General features: G+C 57.4%; 1 protein-coding gene across 1 annotated transcript; it reads right to left on the minus strand.

Moving 5' to 3' along the window:
• Nucleotides 1–1436: 1436 nt before the first annotated feature.
• FOXO6 (forkhead box O6) lies at nt 1437–22428 on the minus strand. Its single transcript, XM_070403294.1, has 2 exons — nt 21722–22428; nt 1437–3653 (listed from the first exon to the last, which is right to left on the minus strand). The coding sequence occupies exons 1-2, from the start codon at nt 22133–22135 to the stop codon at nt 2394–2396; spliced, it is 1674 nt and encodes a 557-aa protein (XP_070259395.1). The 5' UTR covers nt 22136–22428; the 3' UTR covers nt 1437–2393.
• Between the last annotated feature and the right edge of the window lie 1228 nt (nt 22429–23656).

Raw genomic sequence — 23656 nt, forward strand, 5'->3', positions numbered from 1 at the left:
CTACATGTGAACTCATCCTTTCATCCTTTCCCCTCCAACCCCACTGCCCTCCTCTCTCTCCTGACTTAAGTCAGACCAGCACCTCTAGCCTCGCCACAGACCCCCCCCCATTGTTGTCCCCTCTGCCCATTTGCCTCCCCATCATCAGGTAACCTATCCATCCCTGAATTGTGGCCACACTAAACTACTTTTGGTTCTGGAGCTCCCATGATCTCTTGTCTTTGGGTCTCTGATCATGCCGTTCCCTCTCTCTGAAGCCCTTCACTTCCCAATGCCAACTCGTCTTTTAAGGCTCAACTGAGACAATACTCCCTCCAGACATCTTCCCTGACTCCTCAAGCACGGGATAAATGTAGCTGTGCTGTTTGTTCCCACAACACACCCCTGGCTCCTCCATTCATTATAGCTCTGATCTATCACCTATTTAATTATCTGTGTACCCCTCGAGCCTCTAAGTTTCTTGAGGCAGAGATTATACCTATGTTGCTCTCTATGGCAGCCCCAATGCTTGGTACAAGATCTATTACAGCCCGGCTGGCATAGCTCAGTGGTTGAGCGTCGACCTATGAACCAGGTGGTCACAGTTTAACTCCGATCAGGGCACATGCCTGGGTTATGGGTTCAGTCCCCAGGGGATGGGGGGCGGGGGGGGGGGGCATGCAGGAGGCAGCCAATTCTCTATCATCATTGATGTTTTTATCTCTCTCTCCCTCTCTGAAATCAATAAAAATATACTTTAAAAAAAAACCCTGTCACATGGCAAGTGCTCAATAAATCTCCCATGGAGGAATGAGTGAGTGGGAGGATGCAGGAGGAAAAGTTTACATACCTTTTCTCATTTACTCCTCACAAGAAAACCATGGGATGGGTGCTATTATCCTGTGATCTAGACCAGGAAAGCAAGGCTGCAGAGGTTTAAAACATGCCCAAGGTCATGGGCTGATAAAAAAAGAAACAAACCAAAACAAAACAACAGCAGGGAATGAATGGAATCAAATAGAAATGTATGTACCTTCAAAGGTTCCTGTCCACAACCCCACCCTGTTTTCCCAAGACATTTTCCCTTTCTGACTCTGTTTTCTCATCTGTAAAATGGGAACAAAAGTCATACTAACACAGAACCTAACACTACAGGTTCTCAGTAAATATCTATGCCTTCTCTCCCAACTCTGAGGCTTATTCAGGGCAGAATTTCCCCAGGCCTGAAACTTCCAGCATGCACCAGAAACAGGTGCAGAGCTCCAGTCACAGCCCCAGCGGCCAAAACTCAGTAGGCGTTTAACCAATGTGTGTTGAGCAGACAGGCATCAGGGAATGCTGACACATTCTCAGACACAAAGCCACAATAGGGACTCAGACACTGGAACCCCCGCCCCAGGATCCCTGCCAGTTATCCTCCTCCCCCACCACTCCCCCTGCTAGCCCAAGGCGCGGGAAATATTTAAAACAATTTTATTCATGAAAATATGCTGTACAATGCACTCTACACGGCCTCGACACGGCACACACGCACACGCACACGCTGACTGACGGCACGGCCACGGTACACAGCCTACGAAATGTGCCAGGGACGCCGCGCCCACAGCCCGCCCCGACCCGACACTTATAAATATGGGAGAGAGGAGCCAGGACTGGCACGGAGAAAGGGGTGCTGGGGTTGGGGTGTGGATCCAGAGCTGAGGCCCGCTGGAGAGGCTGTGACCTGTTCTTGGGGGAGTGGGGGGGGGGGGGGGGTGAGGGGGGAGGGGTTGTAGGGACTGCAAAGAGCAATTGACTCCGAGAGAGAAGGGGAGAAGCTAGGATTGATTGACAAGGGTGGGACGGAGGGGTTGAACCATGAGGGTGGAGGGTCAGAGGGGGGTTTAGGGCTAAGGACAGTTCGGGGTGCACAGCCAATAGGTAGCTGTGAGTGTGTTTTCTGGAAGGGGTTGCTGGCTTTCGGTGGGTAGGCTAAGACCAGTGGAAAGTGTCAACTGGGGGAGGCGATTCACCACCTACCGCGAGGGCCCCGGCAAAGGAAACTTGAAGATTCGGAGACGCCCTCGCTCACCTCCCCCCATCTCCGGGTAGGGGTAGGCTTCTCCAACCAGCGCAGCCCATCTCACTCCTCCCCACTCCCACCCAGTCCGGAATTCAGCCTCCACCCCCAGGCTTCCTGCCCCGGGAGTAGGGGGGGCGGCTCTCAGGAGTCTGGGCAGGAATGTGGGGTGCCCCAGCCCCTCCCTACCACATCCCTCAGCAGCCAAATCTGAGAGATGTCTCTAGCAGGGCTGGGGCTGTCTCCTGGATCCTCCGTGGAGCTGGAATCAGGGGGATGGGGACCCGGGGATCAGGATGGGAAGACAGAGGCCCTCTGGCGGCGGGGCTGGCACCCGGGGCGCCGCGGGCGGCCCTCAGCCCGGCACCCAGCTCTGGTTGGGGGGAGGGGCCCCGGCCAGGCCGGGCGGCGGCGGCGGCAGTGCCGAGTCGAAGTTGAAGTCCATTTCGTCGCTGTCCATAAAGTCGTTGAGGATGATGGACTCGACGTCGCACTCCAGGCTGCCGCTGAACATGTCGAGGTCCAGGTCGGCCGGGAAGCGGTCCGGAGCCGCACCCAAAGGCCCGGCGGCCGCGGCGTATGGCCCGGGCAGTGCTTCCAGCAGGAGGCCGCCGGGCGGGCCCCCGAAGGCGGCCGCGTGGCCAGGAGGCGGCAGGCCCGCGGTGCCCGCCTCGCCGGGCTGCGTCATAAGGCTGATGGGGTGGGCTAAGGCACTGCGCGAGGGCACCGGCGGCGCGTACGGGGCCGCGCCCTTGCCAGGGTAGGCGGCGGCCGCGCCCGCCAGCGCGAGCTCCCCGGGCCCGCCCAGCACCGGGCCGGGACGGGGTGCGGGCGGCGGCGGCGGCAGCAGCGGGGGCAGCGCCCCGGGGCGGAAGGGCGGGGCGGCCGGCGCGAAGCTGGCCTGCTTATTCTCTTGGATGGTCTGCATGGGCAGGCGTCGCAGCGCGCCCAGCACCGGCGGCCCGAAGCCCCCACCCCCGCCGTAAGCGCCGCCCTTGCAGCTGCCGAAGTAGGCGGGCGTCCCGGCGCGGGCCCGCGGCCCGTACGCGTCCTGCGCGCCGTCCAGCAGGGCCTCGGGCATCCCCGCGCTGCCGCCGTGCAGGCCCATACGGCCTCCCAGCTCCGCCAGGCGGGGCAGTTCCCCTGGGCAGCGCGCACCTAGCGCGGGCGATAGCGCGCTCGCGGGACTAGGGTACATGAGCGGCGACGACGGCGTCAGGGCCTCCAGGGCCTCGTCGTCCTCCAATTCAGCCGCCTCCCCGAGCAGGGGTCTCCCGCCACTGCGAAAGTCGGCCCACGCCTCGTAGTCGTCGCTGGCGTGTGAGGCTGGGCTGGTGGCCCACTTGGCCGCGGCAGGCGCAGGCCCTGGGGCTGGTGCGCCCGGGGAGCTGTCGTCGGGGCTTCGCTCAGGTGCCTGCAGTTGCTTCTTCTTGCTTGCCTTGCCCTTGATGCGCAGGAACTTGGCCCCATTGTCCATGGACACGGCCCTGCGCCGCGGAGTCTTGCCGGTCTTCCCGCCCTCGGGGTTCAGCATCCACCAGGAGCTCTTGCCTGTGCCTTCGTTCTGCACGCGGATGAAACGGGTGTGCAGCGACAGGTTGTGCCGGATGGAGTTCTGTGGCCAGAGACAAGGACATGGGTCGGGGAGTGGGAAGTGAGGAGGCCATGAGTAAAGATGGGGTAGTGATGGAAAGAGGAGGGGGAGGAAATAGAGAAAGAAGAGGATAAGAGAATGGAAAAGAGCCAGAAGGGGGGAGGGGAGGAAATAAGGGAGATGAAAAGGTGAGTGGGGGAAGGGATTAGGGGTGAGGAAGGCAGGGGTAAGCATCCGGTCAGACAAACTCATAATATCCATCCAAGACCCCTAGAACCACATCATCCCGCCCCGCCCCCGCCCCCGTCCCCGCAGGCACTGCCCAGAGGGTGGGGCCAAGCTTTGGGCGGGGCCTTTCCTGGGAGGCATGGCCAACCCTGAGGGCTACTCTCAGGGGGTCTGCAGCAGGAGAGCAAGATCCCCTCTCTGACTCAGCCAAGCCCCACCGCGGGGCTAGCCGGGCTGCCAGCCCCCGCGCCCCCCACCCCCAGCAGATTATGTAAGGGCTCACGCTGCTGTGGCTCATTTGTCCGCCCCCCTCCTTCCCCAGTCTGGCATGGCGCCAGGAGCCCGAAAACCCAGGGCTCCAGAAATCAATCTCGTGGTGACTGATTAAGCCCTGTTTAGAACTAATTGCTCTTTCGTGTGTGGGGAGAATAAATTACCTGCTTTAATTTCGTGTCTTTAAAATGCAACTGCAGGTAGAGAAGACTGTTAACCCTTTGCTGGGAGGGCCTGGCCAGGGGAAGCAGAACAGGTTGGGCATCCCCAAGGTGGGTAGAGGCCTGACACTTTGCAGAGATTTCCCCCAACTCTTCTGAGCTTCTGGGAACTCCACAGAGGCCTTGGATTCCAGCAAAACACATCCATGAGCTTGGAGACCTCCGACCCCATTTCTGCTCAGTGCCCCACCTTCAAGCCAGCCCAGCTCTCTGGCCTGCCTTCTGGGTTGCAGCCCACCCTAAAAAGCCCCTTCCTGGTGAAATCTTCACAAACCTCCACAAAGCAGGTGGCATGATGTCCACTTGCAGATAAGAAGACCAAGGCTCAGAGAGGTGGCTTACCCAGGGCTACACAGCCTTTCTGCTGTCCCGGGCACTTCCCTGGGCTTTACCCTTTGTCACCCCTGCACATATCCTATTCTAAACGTCTTTTGTGCCAGTCTGTACTGCTCCCCACATGACTGCCTGCTTTTGCCAGGCCTGTCCTGGGGACAGAGGAAGGCAGGGGAGGCCACAGCTAGACTGACTTCACAGGAACTTATTGGGCCTCCCACCTGGTGACCTTGACCTCCTGGCTCAGGTATTGCTGTGGAAACAGCATGGGCTTGGGTATCAGAAGGCTGGTCAGGATGCCTGGCTCTTTTCAGCCACCTAACTATATGACCCTGGGCTGTTGCCTTAACCTCTATGAGCCTCAGTACTTTAGTGAGCGACCCTGAAAGATATGGGTGACATTCAATAACCACCTCAGAACACACCAGGTGTTCATAAACAGTTAAATCCCTCACCTTGTCCAGAAGACCCTCACCTGTTATATCACCCGTAGACCTGCTCTGTGTCTACCTCCTTGATATTATGCTGAATGTAACTGTGCTGGGCACCAATAACTCTGGAGAGCTGGCATTACCCATCTCAGGTACCAGAGTGTGGAGGCCCAGAGGCATGATGTAACTTGCCCATGGTCCCATAGGCAGCAATGCCAGGTACCACTCCAGATCTGCCCAGCTCATAGGCCTGCTCTTAGCTCTTTATCCACCCAGCCCTGTAACCACTGAGCCATGAGGGCTCTCCCTCCTGCCTCCTTCCCGTCAGTGTCCAGAAGGAAGGGTCCTTTCTGCTGCCCAGGGTACCCTCCCTCAGCCTGAACTCCAGGGCACCTGACTCTTCAGGGCCCCAGGTGCCCTATCTCTGGCACTCTCTGGTCTTGGTAGGTGACAGCTGGGTCTCCAAGGCCCCTCCCAGTGTTGCCCTGCCTGGCTTCTCCTGGGACCCTGAGAGGAGGGGAGTTGGACCCTCCAGGGAGTGGTACTCACCCCCTTTCCTGTTCCCGCCCCTGCACCTGCTTCCCCAGCCCCTCCCCCACACCTGTGTTCAGGGGCCGCAGAGGCCTCAGTGCTCCCAAATGGGACATCTGGCTTACAGAGGCTCCACCTCCCAGCCTCTCCAGCTGAAGGCCAGTCAGGCAACACCTCTTGATTAATGTCACTATGTGCCAGCCTGGTTCTGAGTGCTCAGAGGTGGGGGGAGGAGGAAGGACATCACCAAGTACCAGCACCTCCTCAGTACTACCTGTTCAGCTCTGGGCCTGGTAAGTACTTTATCTCATGTAATCACTCTATCAAACGCCACACAAGTCAGGGATTGTGATCCCTATCTCAAGATGAGGAGCATAAAGCTCAGAGAGGTTAAGGAAGTTGTCAGGGAAGTTGCCAAGTTCACACAGTTTAAGTGGCAGAGCCAGGTATTGATTTCAGGTTAGTCTCACTGAGTCTAAAGGACATCGCATTCCACCTGGGGAGAGAGAGAGGAGTCGCAGGATTTCCAAAGCATCTTATGAAGCCAGCACTCCAGTGCTTCTCAAACCTTCCATGTAACCATTCCCAGAAGCTGGCAGCCTGGGAAGACTGGGGCATGTTCAAGGGTCAAAATTCCTTACAAGTCTGTTTAGAACTTCCTTTTTAGAATTCAAGGGAATTTTGCATTGTTTGTCCTAATACATCCACATTTTCTGCATACAAATAAAAGTGTTTTAGATTACCACCAAGAACACGTGCTCTGGGCCTATGACAGTTTGTATCTTCCCCTCTCTGTCTCCTGCCCAGCCAGGTACCCCTGGCTGCCCGAGCTCCAGCCTGAAACCTTGACGGATCAAACCCAGAGAGGAGAAAGGTCTCGCCCAAAGCCGCCCAGGACCTGGTGGCAGAGCTGGAATTGAGTCCAAGCCTCAGGATCCCTAGCTTGGGGCTCTTCCCCCTCCACCAAGCTTAATCTGGGGCAAGTCCCTCCTCCACTCTGGGCCTCAGTTTCCCTACCGGTAAACTGATGAGATGGGCCAATGGTATTCTGAGGACCTTTTTAATTTGATAATGAAAGTTCTTGGAATCATCCAGTCCAGAGGTCTTGAAACTTTTTTTAAAGTTGTGACACTCTTTTTGTAAATGGAATCTAATGCAATACTTGAGTGTTACACACTTAATTCATCAGGGGATAGGGGCAGAAGTGCCTGGAGCCCTCTCCCTCCGCACCTGCCTTGCACTCTCCCTTTAGGAGGGATTCTGCAGGCCAGATAGCTAGGGCAGATGGATGCCATGCCTTTCCCAGGTCACCCAGGGAGGAAGCCTAGAGCAAGGTGAGGACCTTGGCCTCTGACTGCTGAGCTGGGCTCTACATCAGGTGTGCACCAGGACTGTGCCCCAGGAGGGAAGCCCAGGCTCCGAAGCCTAGTCTGGCTCCTCAGGGCCCAGCCACCTGGTACCAATCAGAGCTCTGGGCCAAGATCCAATGGCAAGCGCCAATCACATCGTGCCCACAACGCCTCCTGGGAGGCCAGAGGCCACTGAGGTGGTGAGGGAGGCAGAGGAGGGAGACGCCTCTGCCAGGCAGCAGTAACCAGGGCTCCCTCTTGGAGTCACCTAGCAACCCACCACCACAGCCACGCCCTGGCATGCCCAGGCTTCCCTGATGCCCAGAGCTGGGCGGGCTTCTAGGGCCTCATACCTCCTACACCTCCAGACAGACTTGCGGCGGGTTCCCAGGAGAAACAGAACCTGTCTGATTCAGGCTCAGGGAGACAGTTAGGGGCAGAGAGAAGGGACAGTGGCCATCCTTTGTCCATCCTACTCTCCCTCAGAACCTGGCCCAGGGAGGCCAGTCTCCAGAGGCCTCATCCACCAGAAAGAGGCTGGTGCGGGGCAAAGTGCATGGGCTCCTGTCTGGGTCTGAGCAGCAATGCATTCACCTGACAGCACAACCCCAGTTTTGGCTTCAATGCGGATCTGGAGCAAGATGCTTTGAACCTCAGTTTCCTCCAATGGTAGCTGCTTCTACCCTTGCTTCCCCACAGCTCTCCACTATGCAGCAGCCAGTGATCCTTTCGATGACCTCAGAACACTCCAGTGCACCCGTCTCACTCAGAATAAAGAACAGGGGCCTGGCTAGAATCCACAAGCCCCTCTGTGACCTCTCAGAGTCCTCCCCTGACATTGTCTGGCTTGGTCCTCCCTCTGTCCCTTGAACCTAACAGGCATGGTTCCACCTTGGGGCCTCTGTCTCAGAGAAACACTGTTCCCCCAGAGACCCACATCAACCCCTCATCTCCTTTGAGTCTTTGGGCCACCTTTCAGGAGGCCCATCCTGGCCACTCTTTTAACAATTGCTCTTCTTCTCTGCCATTTCTTGGCCCCCTTTCCTTACTCTAAATTTTTCTAAAGTCATTATCACTTTCTAAATTAATATATAATTGATATATATATATATATATATACACACACAGTATATGTATAAATTAATAAATTATATGTTGTATATATAATTTATCTTCTGTATTTATTACTTATTGTCTGGTTTTCCTTATATTAGAAGATAAGGAAATTAGAACATTAGAATATAAGGGGGCCTGATGGGCCCCCTCACTTATTCATGAAGGATTTTTGTCCATTTTTTTTTACTGTACCTCATGAGTTCGATTTATACAAGGAGTTTAACAAATGTTTGTAGAATGAATGAGGGAGAGAAGGGAGGTAATACTATGTCACAGGAAGAATTAATGAGACTGGGCAGAGTAGCAGGCACATGACAGGAGCTTCTCCAACCTAGAATAAGAGACCAGTGTGGAGTGGAGAAATTCTGGAAGAGTATGACCCACAAGGGGAAAGGCAGAGAGGAATAAGGCTTCCAGGAGAGGTGAAGATCGTCTCACAGAGTGAACGGAGCAACTGCCTACGCCAGCCCCTACCCTGCACCCTCCTGCTTCTCAGATAGACTTGGTTAACCCAGGGCCTGCTGCAGCCAACGGTCCTCACAGCCTGTACCATCCGAGCCAGAAGACACTCCAGGAGCCCCAGTGGGAACAGCATACCCTCGTCCTCGCTGATGGTGTCTCCCTTGTGGTCAGGGTCTGATCCATTTGGTGGCGGCAGCTCATCTATCCAGCAGGACACCCTAATCTATTCCCAGGACACCCTTCGCCCACGAGCAGTAATGCATTCATCTGACAGCACAACCCCATTTATCCAGCACACCAGTCCCATTTATCCAGCAAGTACAACCTCATTTGCTAACAGCACTCTATTCACCTGATGGGCCCCCTCATTTATCCAGCAGGACACCCTCATTTATCCTCCAAGTCAGAGGCTCTCCTTCCTCCTGTGGTGTGGCTGTGTTCTCTGACGGTGCAACCCGGCTGATCCAGCAGGACGTCATCTCTCCTACAAGTACACTTCATTCCCTGACAGTACAACCTCATTTATCTAATAATGCAGCCTCACCTTGCTTCCAAGTACCACCTCATTCCCTGACAGTACAACCTTATTTATCTTCCAGTATAACCTCATTGCTCCTTCCAGCACAGCCTCATTCTCTGATAGCTCAACCTCATCCAATCTTACTTGTCCAGCCAGAGCCTGTCAGATCTCTTGAGGAAGGGGAGTGAAGGAGAGAAAAGGGGTCCCACCATTCCCTGTCCCATGTCTACAGAGAGCTGTCTGGCACTACGACTATGTCCAATCTCCCCAGGTCCAAAAGGGCCCATAGACTTAGAATTCTAGGTTGCTTGGCCCAGCCAGCACTCCACCATTACCCCGCCTCCCTTTTGTCCCCTCGGGGGCTAAAGAGAGCCCATAGCATGGATTTCCTCCAGCTCTCCAGGAGGGAAAAGATCCCAACTGATTTGATTTATAGCTTTTGCTGATTTATGTGGCATGGATACTCCCATCGTAGCCAGTTTCAGGCTGCCAGTATGACGTGATCACCGAGGGCAAAATTGGGAAGTGTGCAAGATGGCTCTCATGAGCCAGTGCAAGCCAGCTCTAGCATACCACTGGCACATACTTCAAATACCCAGGCAAGAGAAGAGCAGCACCTACTACATGCCAGACTCAGCCTAGGTTCATTACATACTATTTACAAAGGGAGGAAACTGAGGCTCAGGTGGGTTAAGAAGTGGGGAAGTGATGGAGCCAGGTCTAGGTCTCTGGGCTGTTGGATTCCAAAACCAGGGCTCATACCCCCAATGTGGTGGGTGGCAATGCCCTGCTGCCCACACCAGTGGCCATCCCTGCCTTGGTTCTCAAGCCAAGTTTCCTGGCTTCTATCACAGACAGGAGACCCAAGGCTTGTGCCCCACCCACTGTAAGCCCTTGCTTCCTCCTGGCCTCCCTGGCACCTGGGGAATTCCAGGACCCTCCCAGTTCAGTCCAGGGTCTTGTCCATCCATCTAAGCCCCAAACCGGGTATGGATGTCTCTCTAGGTTCCATCACTGTCCACGGTTCATCCCAGCCCCTCCCTCAGGAAACTGAGCCTGTCTATAAGATGGGGATGATGATCCAGCTCCTCCCTCAGTGCCTCCCTGAGCAGAGATCACCTGGGGAGAAGGGGGGAACAGGGGGGCACAAGGGCTCTAATCCCCTCGACAGCTCCTATTTCTTCTCTTTCTCCCTCCCTACTTCTCTTCCTATAGGAAGAAAGGTCAAGGGCAGGGGTTGGAATCCCAACTTCATCCAAGTGACCCTGGGCCTCCCCTGTAAAACAGGGTGACAGTCCCAACATCCATGAGGGGGGGCTGAAACCTGAATGAGATCCTACATGTCAAGAATCTCATCCCTCCCTATCTCAGAGCCCCCAGGAGCAGCCCCTTTCCCATCCCGTATCCCCCACCCCACTCTGGCCTAAAAATACACACCTGTCTCAGACAGAGCCATAGACTCTCCAGGGGTCACTTGCTCTGCTGCCTGGGGTGAAACTGGGATGCTCAATCCAGGCAGACTTCCTGGCAGAAGAGGTAACCTGGGTAACCCCAGGGACCCGAGACCAAGTATAAATCCTTGGTACTAGGGCCTGTAGTAGAGGAGGGGCAGAAGGGCAGGCGGAGCATCAGAGCCACAGGTGTTGACAGGTGAGTAGGCTTAGAGTCAGCAGTGGGGCAGAAGTGGGCAGCCAGAGGCCAAGATGAATGTCCAAAGCAAGGCATTAATTAGGTCAAAGGATAGGACCTGGCACCCCCGCCCCCACTCCAGAGACAGCAGAACCCACACACCCAGCCTGGGCAGCAAATAAATCAGCAGCAGAAGTCCAAGTTCACCCCCACATGGCTCCTCATCACCTGTGGGCTTGAGTCCAACTCCAGGCTGCTGTTAAAGAGTCCTTGATGCTCTTCAGCTTCATCACCTCCATTCCCTTAAGCCCATCTGAGACTCAGCCCCCCAGATGTCTCACACCTCCATGCCTTTGCACACTCTGTTCCCTTTGCCCTTCCAACTCTCTGCTCGACCAGTTTTTGCTGCTCCATCAGAGCTAGCTCTGTAGCTTCTTCTAGGCCCCTCTGTGAGCCCCAAAGATAATTGCTCCTACCTTAGTGCCATTGCAGAAATCTGACTGCAAACCGAGTACCACTGTGCATGAGCCTCCCTCCCCGCTTGAGCTTTGTGGGCAGTCCTTAGCTCACCGTAAGCCACACATAGGATGGAGCTCTCAGCAGCCACAAACCACTCAGGGCCTGGCCATTCTGTGAAGTTTCTGTTCAGCAAAACCTCAGGCCAGAGCTCTAGGCCTCTCCCTCCCTCTGGTTTCATCTCCCAGTTCATTCTGCTTCTGCCATTTCCTCCTCCTCCTCCTCCTCCTCCTCCTCCTCCTCCTCCTCCTCCTCCTCCTCCTCCCCCCTCTTCCTCCCCCTCCCCCCCTCCCCCTCTTCCTCCTCCTCCTCTTCCTCCTCACCTCCTGGCTCCTCAGGAGAATTCAGCAAAGTGAGGAGGGAAAGAACCAATCATTTACTGAACATTCACCACCGGCCATGCACTCAACAATTAAATCTTATTTGAGTCTTTGTGACAACCCCCTCTGAGTGTATGTATTATCCCCATTTTACAGATGAGAAACTGAGGCTCCAAGAGACAAACCAACCTGCCCGAGGTCACAGGGTGTAAGTGGTGGTGAGAATTCATACCAAGGCTCTTCCACTCAGAGATGCCCAGGGGGGAGCCTGGGCCAGGCAGAAGCTCCAGGGTGGGCCTGGGATGGGGGTGGGAGGTGCTGTCCACACTGGCTCAGCAACCCCTCCACAGACTTTCTTCCCTCATCCAGGATGAAAGGAATCCCTAAGTGAAAAGCCATTCAGGCCTCTCCCTGTCTCTCCTCAGTCTGAGCCCTCTCCTCTCTCTGCACCAGCACCTCCCTGCAACCCTGCTCAGGCCCTGGGAGCAGCTGCGGTGACCTCACCCAGCCCTGCCCTGGGTCTGGCTCTGGGGAGGGCCCAGCAGCTGTGCCCTAGCCCTGCTGGCTGGCTCCAGGGGGAAAAAAGGAAGAGTGGGCATGGTGCCAACAGAACCATCTGCTCTCCCAGGGGCATGGCCACCCGCACAGACACTGGCCTCACCCCCAGAGGCTGCCCTTGGCCCCTGTCCCCATGCCAAGGGGCTCTAGGAGCCCAAGCCAGCCCACCCAGACCCGGGCATCAGTCCTCATCTGCCATCTGTCTTCTCCTGGATACTGAGAAGTCCTTACAGGGCATGTTGGAGCATGAATGTCCACTAAAAGATGAACAAGTGCAGAGGCCAGAGGGCAAGGCTGGGTGTGCTGAGCCCTATCTGCCCCAGCCTTGCTGGGCTAAGAGCCTGTGATCTCCTGGGGAGGGGCCTGCATCCCCTCACATCTGCTCAGCTGGCAGGTGCCTCTGGCAAAGGGTAAGCCCCTTCCCCCACAGCCCCAGCTCAGGTTACAGAGGAGGCAAGGCCAGCTGAGGACAGGGGGAGGGGACAGGAGGGGTGGAGGAGGCATCACAGCTTCCCAGAGTGTTGGGGGAGGGGGAATTCAGATCTCTAGATAGGACTCCAAGCCAGAGAGGAAGGAACCATGCCCAAGGTCAAAGCCTCCCAATGGTTAAAGAGGAGCTGGTGTCCAGGGGCAGGTAGCCCTGGGTTCGAGAGTGACCTTGAGCAAATCATTGTCCTCATCTGTGAAAATACAGAACCTACACCCTGCCTGCTTGCCTCCCAAGGCCATGGGGGAAGGCTTTGTGGGCTAGAAAGCAGTGGGTCAACCTAAGGGCAGGACAGAACTTGGTCATCCTGAATATCCGATACCTCAAGGACAGAAAAGGAGGCAATAGAGCAAGAACCCCCTCCCCCTGCAACACACACACACACACACACACCACACAACACACACCAGTGTCTCTCAGGGATCAGGGCTTAAGGACCCCAACTCAACATAGTAGTAGGGAGGTGGTTCTTTTCCTTCCCCCGGGCAATGATTAACAGTACTGATATTTACTATGATTTATTGAGCACTTTACAAGTATTTCTATAATTCTCACAACAAAGCTTGGGCATAAGTCCTGTTATTATCCCATTTTGTAGAGGAGGAAACAGGTCCAGTTGCCCAAGGCCACACAGGGGATGAGTGGTAGAGCTAGTATCTGCCCTTCCCTTCTTGCCTCCAAGACTCCTAACTATACTACTGTCTCACCTCCGAAATCCTCAAGGCCACAGGCCTGGAATCTTGGACTCTGTGAGCCTCCATCCTCTCTCAGGCTCATATTCTCTACCCCGGCACTAGGCCCACACTGGGCGCTTGAGCCAGGCTCCCTAGTCCACCCTCTACACTACTCTCAAGTGATCTTTCTCCATCCCCAACAGCTTGGAGTACCAGCTCCCCATTTTGGCATTCAAGGCCACTCGCCCTCAGGCCCTTGCTTGCTTCTCCAGCCTCAAGTCCTGGCCAACACGGCCAGAACTCCCAGAATTCTGCAGGGTCCGACCTCCTTTGTCTGGTTCCCTTCCCCTTCCCCCAAACACCCTTAGCTTATTATCTGGCCTTCCATCATGACCCTGAGCAGTCTTTATCCTGAATCAAAAGCCGGAGTCCTCATCTTATCTTCCCAGATTGACCCTGGGGAATCTCAAGGTCAAGGAGATGTTCACTTCCTCTGAGCAGCACTGCACAATGGACCTGGATTAAAGTGAATGGAGGAAGCTGCCATCAGTCTTGGGGCCTGCAGATGGAGGGAGGAGACATCATGGGCTGGGGGACATCTCTTAAAGAGCTCTCTGAGAAAACCAGGGACCCTGGATCCACGCATGCCCCAGACTGCAAGCCTCAGGGCCAAACTCCAAGGGAAGCAGAGATGATAGGGGCGGGACATGGTGGCGGTGGTGGTCGGGGGTCAGTTTGGAATGGCCTGGCCAGAGCACTAGGTTAGGAAAGAATGAGCCCTGGGGAGTTTCATTTCTGTCACTTACAGTGGGATACTGTGAAAGCCACTTTATATCTCTCAGCATTAGTTTCCTCATCTGAAAAACAGGGACAGTAACATATCAGCTTCGCAGGATTGCTGTGAGAATGAAACAAAAGCATGTTGTGAGGGCTGAATCCTGAGCTGGAATAGTTCAGTGTGGATAGAGCAAGGGTCAGAAGATGAGAGTGGTGAGTGATGTGGCTGGAGAGGTTGACTAGGGCCAAGTGGTCAAGGCCTTGGGCTTCAGTTAAAGCCCCAGGATTGGATCCTGTGGGAACAACACTGTGCTGTACACATGCTCTTGTCTCTCCCACCAGATGGGGAGCTACCAGAGAGCAGGGGCTGCGACTTTCAGGTTCTTCAACATTCTGAGTATTCACACAGACATTTCCCCTCCATCCTGCAGCCAAAGGCTCAGTGGCAGGGCACAGCAGCCCATTCTCTTTTTCCAGTTCTAGACAGCATGACTGCTACAGTGTGAGGCCTGGGGGAATGTGTTGAAGATGGGGCAGGGGGTGGAGGGGAGTGGTCAGCCCCTTGGAGCTCACTATAGGGCGTTCAACTCTCTGGAAAACCTAACAAAGAGTGAGGAGGAGGAGGAGTGGCTCAACCTGGACGGCCTGCTTAGAGAAGAGGCTGGTCAACCCTGGAAAACAGAAGAAGGCAAGAGCAAGCAGAAGCCGGGGGAAGTTACCATCTAAGGCATCAGTTCAGAATCTGACCATCACCAGACAAACCTGTTAAAGTATAGATTCCAAAGTCCACCTGACGAGCGTCTGACATAGAGGGTTTGAGATGGGGACTCAACACCTTTACTCACTAAAAGCTTCTAGGTAACTCTGATCATCAGCCAGGTTTGCCAACAACTAAGGATTTAAGGCGGAAATTCTCAGGCAGACGCAGTGGGTTCCAGAATCACCTGGGAGGGAGGTCTTTGTTCAAACCACCCAAGCACCCCGCCTAGTTTCTGAGGGGTGTCCCAAGGGATCAGTTCTACAGCTGCCTTGGTGAGCATGTGACAGTGGAAGTGGGTGTGGGTTGAGAACTCCAGTGTCAGCTGCAAGGTGGCAGTGGGAAGGCAGCCTGAGATCAGAGGCAGCAAGGAAAGTTGGAGGGAGGGCAGGGCCTGGGACAAGGCCAGCAGAGGGCCCAGGGGTCCAAACAGCAGTTTGGGCTTGGTTGGCTCCCAAGGGAACTGAGGAGTCCCAGAGGGTTCTGGAGCATGCGTAAGCCTTGGGGCAGGAGGGTGGCTGGTGTGTGGGCTGGCACTGCACGGGCATTGGGAGATGGTAGAAACAGACAGGTCTAAATCTAGGCTCAGCCTCGTCCCAGCTATACTGCCGTAGCCAAGTGACTTCATCTTTCCGGGCCTCCATTACCTCAACTGCAAAATGGGGCTAAAAACATGTACCTGTTAGATCCCAGAGAATATGAAATGAGAGAATGTCATATTGAAGTGCCCACTGACTGCCTAGCGCCCAGACATTATTGCTCTTAATTCTTGTTCCCCTTCCCACAAGAGGCATCCCCCTTAGAGACCAGAAAGGTTCTCTGCAAAGATGGAGGCCCTGGGGGGGAGGGTGTGGGAGGCCCCTCCCCTACACGCCACCTGGCCCCCCTCCCACCTCCACATATGGGTTGGGGGGTGGGGAGAGGCAGCAAACAGCCAAACCATCCCAAACTGGGGTTGGTTTCTATGGTAACCAGGGTGCCAGGAGGAAGGGGGTGCTCTAGATCCAGCTGTCCCCCTGAGCACCCTACCCAGGCCCCAGAGCCTCAGCTAATGCCCACCCAACACCCTCCATCCCCCATCTGCCTGTTCTGGGGGCCAGCTTGGACTGCCATGAGGGCCAGGAAGGAGGTGCCCACTAACCAAGCACCTGGCCGCCATTCTTCCAGGTGGTTATTAAGACTCCTATTTCGCAGATGGATAACTGACTTGCCCCTTCATTGTGCCCAGAGTATGTTTGCCACCTGGGCACTGCCAGGGGCAGGGTAGGAAGTTCCAAGCAGGAGTCCCAAGTTCGAGTCCACCCAAACCTGCACTCATACACGTCCACCCTGAGAAATTCTATCAGTACTTTGTGTCCTCAGTCCCAACCAACCCCTCATAACTCCTAGAATCAGAGGGGTTGTCAGTCACACCCAGGAAAGAACCAGAGACCGAGTTAAGGCCCTTTGGACACTGATGAGAATACTGAGGACCGGGAATGGGAGAGAGCTTTGCTCCAGCTCACATACACTGGGTCAGGTTCCCCTAACGGTGCTCTGTCCACCCCACGCCCACTCCCAACTCCACAGCTCCAACTGACCCCAAAGGACTGACCTAGGACACCCTGAGTGATGCTCCAGGGAAATGAGACGCAGCTGGGAGAAAGAAAGAAGTCCTAACATTAAGACCTGACTAGCAAGACAATGGCAGTGCCAGAGGTCATGAGCTCTCAGTCACTGGGAGTGTGTGAAGGGACTGAGGTGGGGGAGGAGGCATGGAAGGGTATGTTGGGCTCTGTGAGTCCCCCTTTCCCTGGGCACCTGAAGTCTGACCGCAGGTGGAAGAACTGGACACCAGTGTGTACCAGGTTCCCAGGTTCCCACCCCCACAGGCTGCAAGAGGGAGGGTGCACTGGTGAGTCAGCCACAGGTGAGGGAGGCGGGGAGGTGAGGAGTAGCTCTGTGATAGCTGGTACAACCATACCCAGAGGCTCATGTCCACACACAGTCCAGAATCACCCCTCACAAGACACAGAGCAGGGCTTCCACCGCCCCCAGGACCACACCTGGTGGCCACCACCAGCTGCCACTCAAAGAAAAGAGAAGGTGGGCTTCCAGGAAAAGCTCGCTTCTAGCCTCGATGGCATAGGAAAAGCTTACACTTGGGGGTCAGAAGGGGGTTCGACTCCCAGGCCTGCCACTTCCTAGGATGTGACCCCAGGGCAGGTCAGTTCTCCATCTGGAAGGACACCGCCAGGCGCTTGGTTAGTGGGCACCTCCTTCCGGGCCCTCTCAGCCAACCCCACCCTCGCTGGCAAAGCCCCAGCTCCATTCAGTCCTGAGGCTGGAGTCCTCCGGCCCGAGAAAGAGAGAGAGAGAGAGAGAGAGAGAGAGAGAGAGAGAGAGAGAGCCCCTGAACCGCAGAAAGGGGGGGTTGGTGGGCACTGAACTTTCGAACCGCAAACCCCACCCCACCCCCACCCCCTCGCGCCGTTCATTACCTTAACACGAGTTAAAAATAACCGTCTCATCTCTTTAAATTAGTCTGTCTGCAATTACCGCCTGGCACGGCGCTGCCCGCCATCGTCCCGCTGGAGCGGCGCCAGGTGGCAGGCGGGGCCCTCACCCTGTCTGTCGGTCTGTCTGCTTCCTAGTGCCCCCTCTTCCCCTCCCCGCAGCGAAGCTACCCCCAGGGGCCTGGGGACCCAGCTCCCCAAGTTGTGTGGGTATGGGGCCAGCACCCTGGGCTCCGGACAGCCAAGAGCGAGGGGGCGGGCGGGCGGGGAGCCGAGGGCTGGGGTGGGGGCTCCAGCGCGCGGGGGAGGGGCCTCGGGAGGCCCGGAAAGCCGGAAGGGCCCGCAGCGCCAGCGCTAGCTCGTGGGTGGGTGTGAGCAGGTGGCCGTGGGAGTCTGCCGGGCGTGCCAGCAACTGTGCCAGGAGCGGCTGGCACGGGCTTGTGCCCAGGAGGCGGGCAGCTGCCAGCCCCCTGCTCGTGCAGTGTGTTTGTGGGGGGGTTGTGAGGACACCCCCCAACCCTGGCTCACACAGCCTCTTCCCACACCCCACTAGCCCTGGGGGCTGGGGATCCCCGGAGGACAAAGGAGGAGGGAGCCCTGCTCCAGCAGGCTAGGGGAGGAAAAAAGGGGGCGCCCCCTGTACTCACAACCAATGCTCAGCCCAGCTGTAGCAGGACCCTCCTCCTGGAGTCTCAAATCAGTCCCTCCCTCTAGCCCCCATCCCACTTAGGACCTATTGGCCAGCCTGGGCCAATGGGGGTAGTACACCATCCCTCCAGATCCCACCCCCCAACGGCCAGGCTGCTCCAGGCCCTGAGGGTGCAGAGAAGTCCTCATCGCCGTGCTCCTCCCCCACCAGGCCTGGGGACAAGAATGGGAGGCGCCCAGGCTTGGCCTGGGAGCTCCCAAGGGAGCTGGCAGCCAGGAAACAGGCAGAACAACTCCAGGGGTGATAAGAGACAGGAGTGCTAAGTGCTTCACCCGGACCCAGAGCAGCCTGGAAGACTCCCTGGAGGAATCATCACTAGGGAAGGTGGAGCTGGAGCATCTGAGAGAAAGTGGGAGGCTCTACCTGGATGTCTGATAGCCACACTTCTGGGACACTAGAGGGATGGGGACCTCCTGTCCAAACCTCTTCCCAGGCCTGGAGACCCTCTACTCTGAGGGGCACACTATCAGCCTCTATGTTAATAGAGTTCCCAGCACCAAGGCTGGGAACTCTCTTCAGGCTTCAGCCTGGTGGGTACTGCGCCTGCTGCTGATCTTGCCTCTTCGATTTGCTCGACTACCTCCCCACATCACAGGTGGGACCACCAGGCAAAGGCCACGCACATGAGCCCTTCCTGATCTGTCCCATCTGCCTTTCCCGTGCCACCTCCCTGCCATCCTTAGGAGCCTTGGGTTTTAGCCTAGCATGCCCAATGGTCTCTCAGACCCAACATGCTCAATTCCACCTCCCCTGGAAGAATTTCTCCCAAGTTCTACCCCAATGAAAGAAGCTCAAGTGCCACCTTCTCAGTGAGGGTTTGCTGGGCTCCCCGAGGGATCTAACCTGCCTTCCCCATACCTCTGCCCCCACCCCTGGTCCTTCCTTCCTGTAAAACACAGGGCCTGGGTGTGGAACTGGCTGAGCCCTGATGTGTCCTAAAGGCAGGTCCAATGCCTTTCCTTTTGGTTGACCTACTCCATCTAACCCAGGGATCCCAGTCCAACATTTATGTGGGGGCGGGGGTGGGGGGGGGGGGAGGTGGGGAGCTGGGGGGAGAAGAAGGAAGGAATAATGGGCCCTGGCCCCAGTCTAGGCACCTGAGGTATACCACAGCTCCTGCTAACCAGAGGTTGGCTGGGAGTTAGGGATGGCCCCTCTACCAGGTCCCTGGAGGGACTGACTGGGAATGGGGGAAGAGGCAGCAGGGGGAGCAGGATGAGAGGGAAAGAGGCTCCCTGGGGAGCTGAATGGAGGGAGTAGAAGGAGGATAACCACCAGGGAATGAGATGGGAAAGGCCAGAGTCCCCTCTGAACAGCCCTCCCCCAGTGGCTGGATGGTCTCTGCCAGGGCCTAGGTTAGGAGCCCAAGCCCGAGGCTCCCTCTCCAATGCTCCAGCCCAGGATGAGCCTTCCAGAACTCCCTCCTTCCTGAGCCCAGACCCAGGGAGAACCACTGTGTCCTGAGCAGCTTGGTGCAGTGGAAATCGCATCCAATGGGCAGGCTGGAGGCCTGGGCCGTCATCCAGGGCCTGCTGCTCACTGATGGCCTGAGGAAAGTCCCATCTCCTTCCTGGGCCTCAGTCTCACAGTCTGAGAAATGAACTCGTGGGACTAAGTTGTCTCCAAGCACATTCCCAATCACATTTTAGGATTTAGACCTGCCCCTGTTGAAAAGCCATCAGTGTCCCACTCCCACACCCAGCGCCAGCAGGACGCTATCCCAGAGGCTCTGTGGGGCATGGGAGGGAGAGACCCCAGGACTGGAGTCCAGCTCTCCCCTCTACTGACGGTGTGACCTTGGGCAGTTCACTCCTCCACGCCGTGCCTCAGTGTCCAGCTCTGTACATGGTGACAATAAAACCCCCTCAGGGACTGATGAGAGCCTTTAAGGAGACACCTGGCACAGATGCCTGAAAGTGTCTGGCACAGGCTTGGGCCTGAGAGCCTCAATGAACTGCAGTTCTCGCCTAGCTTCCAGCTTCATGTCCCCTCTGGGCATCTTCCCCCATCATCCCTAATCCGGCAAGCCCAGTGGGAGCGCCACCTCCTGTAGCAAGCCCTCCTGGCTTACTCTGGCCTACAGCCTCAGCATCCTTTGCACCATCCACCCATTTCTTCCCTTTTTTGCCAGAGAGCACTGGTGGCTCCTCGGTGCCAGGCTCTACCGCTGGGTGCTGTGGGCACAGAGATTACTCCGACACTGCCACTGTCTTCCACAGGCAGGGTGGGGAAGGGAAACGAGATAGGACACAAAAGACTAAGACCTATGACCGGCAGGGAGAGGACCAGAGAAGAGGGGTTCCTAAGCTAACTAAAAAGGGTTAAGGAAGGTTTCCAGGAAGAGGCACCTGAACTTTGCCCTTCAGAACAAGGGATATAGCTACAGGGAGAAGTAAAAGGTGGGACAGTGCATGGGGAGCAGGAAAGGAGGTGGGAGCAAAGCCCAAGGGCAGGACACACTTGGGAGGAGTAAGTGTTCCAATGGGAGCTGATCCCAAGGGGACTGGAGAGGCTGGGGAAGAGGCTCGTGTCTGCTCCTCCACCCTGTGACCCCACCCCATAGTGGCCTGAGAGCCATAGGCTCCCAGGTCAGAGCACCCACGACCCCTATAATGCAGTCACTGGGCATCTAGTGTTGTCCATGCCGACAAGCTTGCCCCCCTCCCCTCACTGGCACACCTCCTCTGACCCTGTCTGCAGCCAGGCACAGCCCCCTCCCTCCATAGGGCGTCTGACAGCTCACAGACCTTAGGCACAGTCCCTCCATCCCCAACTTCCTATCCCCCCGCCAAAACATTGACTATTCCCATTCCCCACAAGAGGGTCTGGAAGGCATAATCCAGTCAAGCCCCTGTCCTCTCCCAAGATGGCTCTCCCCTTTCCCCTGGCTAGCAGTGAGGCTTCCCTTGGGGTGCCCCTGCCCCTCCCCCACTCCCACATGCATCTGAGCTCAGAGAGCCTGGGAAGTGGAAGACAGCCTGGGGTAGGCAGGGCGGGATCCCCAGCCCTCAATGCCATGCCCTAACACCAGCAGCAGTCAGCACCAGCCCATCATACTGATCAAAGCAAGGGGGACAGCAGCTGCCCCATGGAAAACTCAGATCCCAGGTCACCTGACAAGTCACCCCACCCGAGACTAGCTGGTGCCCTAAGGTGAACTCCTGGCTCCACAGGAAGGGCTGTGAGCTGAGGGTTGCACTCTTCACCCTGGGGTCAGCGCCAGGCAGGGAAGTGGGGAAGATATGGGGGGAAAGCAGCCACTGACCCAAGTCATGATGCCAGCTCTTTAAGGAGGGTACCCTGGTGGAGAGGGTAAAACAAGAGTAACTCAAAGCACACTCATGGGGTCAGAGGAGGCTCCCCACTGTCCGAAGCCCGGGAATGGGTTCCTCTGCGATGCCTCCAAGGATGGGCTGGGGGTGTCCTTCAGGGGTGCTTCAAAGTGGCAGTCAGTCCCTTGTTACCCCGTGAGACCTCCCATCCCGCATCCAGAATATGCACACAGCTGCTCCCAGCACGCCCCCTCCTGTCTGCTGGCCGGCCCCACGCCCTGGGCTCACACTCCTTGACCCCTGGGGGTGCCCCGGGGCTGGGGGGCGGGGGCCTCCCTCCCGCCAGCTCTCCGGGAACCCAGACACACAGAGCTCCCTCTGGAAGCCCTAGCCAAGGAGCCCAGCCCCTCTCCCCAGCCGGACGCCCCCACCTTCCAGCCGGCCGAGCTGTTGCTGTCGCCTTTATCCTTGAAGTAGGGCACGTAACGGACCATCCAGTCGTAGATCTGAGAGAGCGTGAGCCGCTTGTCCGGGGCGCTCTCGATGGCTTTGGTGATGAGGTCGGCATAAGACAGGTTCCCCCACGCGTTCCGCCGAGAGCTCTTGGCTTTCCGCAGCGGTCCGACCTCCGCTCCCAGTGGCGGCGCTGGGGCCATCGCCGGGGCCGTCGCCCGGCGCTCCAGCCCGCAGTCCTCGGCGCCCGCAGCTACCCCAGGACCCAGCGCTCGGTCTTCGTCGCCAACCAGGTCGGGCTGCGGCAGGGGCCAGGTACAGGAGCGCGGCCGGCTTTGCGGCGCGAAGTCCGGGTCCACGTCCACCTGATGCGCTCGCAGCTTAGCAGCCATGGTCCCGCCCGGCTCGGGCGAGGAGGGAAGCTCCGGGGAGGGTGGGCGGGCGGCTCCGGGATCTGCACGCCCCGGGGAGGCCCGCGGGAGGGGTCCCTGGCGGCGCCGGCTCAACCGCGGGGCGCCATGGGCCGGGGCACGGAGACAGAGGGCTGGTGTCGCTGGAAAGCCCAAAGGGAGGGAAAGACCAGAGCAGTGAGGGGGCGGCGGCCCCGGAGCCCAGCGAGCACACACCTCGCCCAGCTCCGCTTCTAGCACCTGCCGCCTGCCTGAACCTGCAGCCACCACCGCCACCGTCGCTGCCGCCGCTCACCGGGCGCCGGCCCCGCGCGCGGGCCCCGGTCTCCTGGGACGAGGCCGGATTGCACCATGCCGGAGCCCGAGCCCGTGCGGGAGCCCGCACCGCCGCCGCCCCGTGAATGCCGCCGCCGCCGCCGCCGCTCCGGCTCCAGCGCCAGCTCCCGCGCCTGCCGCGCTCAGCGCCGGCTGCACCTCGGGATGGGCGGGGGACCGAGAAGGGGCGGGTCCGGCGGGGGCGGGGGCGGGGCGTACCCACTAGCAGCCACGGAATCCTGGGCCTGCCCGGTACCCCGCCCGCGGGCCGGGGGGTGGTGGAGATGAGGGGCGCGCGACTCCGGGCGACCCCACCACATCCCCTGCAAGCAACAGCGCCGCCTATGGAGCAGTGGAGGAGTGGCGGGCGCAACCCCGCCCCCTGCTCGGCTCTGGGGGAGGGGGCGCGGGGCGTGTCCCTAGCGCCCTCATTGGTTCGCAGCAGGGCTGTCCCACCCACGGACTCGGCAGGATCCCTCCCAGAAGCGCGTCAGCGGGTTATTGTTACAACCCTGGGTTTCCCCGGGCAACGAGGATGGGGCGGGACTCAGAGCACTTGACCCCGCCTTCTACTCTCGAAGGGAATGCCCAGCCCCTGACTCCGGATCCCTGGCGTTTCCAAGTCTTAGAATCCTGATGGGGCGGATGGTGGAGCTCTCCTTTGTGCCCTTGACTGGGCTGGGGAAAGGATACCTGGGTTCTGGGCCAGGCTTTGCCACATTTCTAGCTTCTCCACCTGCAACGAAGTCTTCATCGGCTCTTAGAGTACCTGTGGACATAGTTTTAGAGCCTCGATTCTCAAAGTTCAAAGTGTAGCAGAATCCACCTGAAGAGCTTGTGAAAACATGTTGCTGGACTTCACAGGGTAAGCCTGGGTTGGGGCTGGAGACTTTGCATTTCTAACAAGTTCCCAGGTGGTGCACGGAGGACTACACTCTGCAAACCACTGGTTTAAACTCTGTGGGATGCTCTTACAAGAGCTGTTGGAAGAAACACTTGCCCCAAAATTCATCCTATATGGGGAGAAGCTTCTCATTCACTTAACAGATTGATTGAACACCTTTGATGCTCCAGGCACTGTTCAGGCCACTATGGCAAGAGCAGCAGCAGAGACAGATGGGGTTCCTAGCATAGGCTAGGGGAAGAGTCAGATGTTTATCAGATCATCATATGGCCTCAGAAGCGAGG

This window comes from Myotis yumanensis, unplaced genomic scaffold (genome assembly GCF_028538775.1).
Source record: "Myotis yumanensis isolate MYYU_CA2020_CCGP unplaced genomic scaffold, mMyoYum1.0.hap1 SCAF_2, whole genome shotgun sequence".
NCBI lineage: Eukaryota > Metazoa > Chordata > Mammalia > Chiroptera > Vespertilionidae > Myotis > Myotis yumanensis.

Excerpts from the sequence above, each read along its gene's own strand:
- FOXO6 (XM_070403294.1), bottom strand. The coding sequence starts at position 22,135 with ATGGCTGCTAAGCTGCGAGCGCATCAGGTGGACGTGGACCCGGACTTC. Across the intron at positions 3,654-21,721 it reads ACAGCTCGGCCGGCTGGAAG|AACTCCATCCGGCACAACCT; the intron begins GTGGGGGCGTCC and ends CTCTGGCCACAG.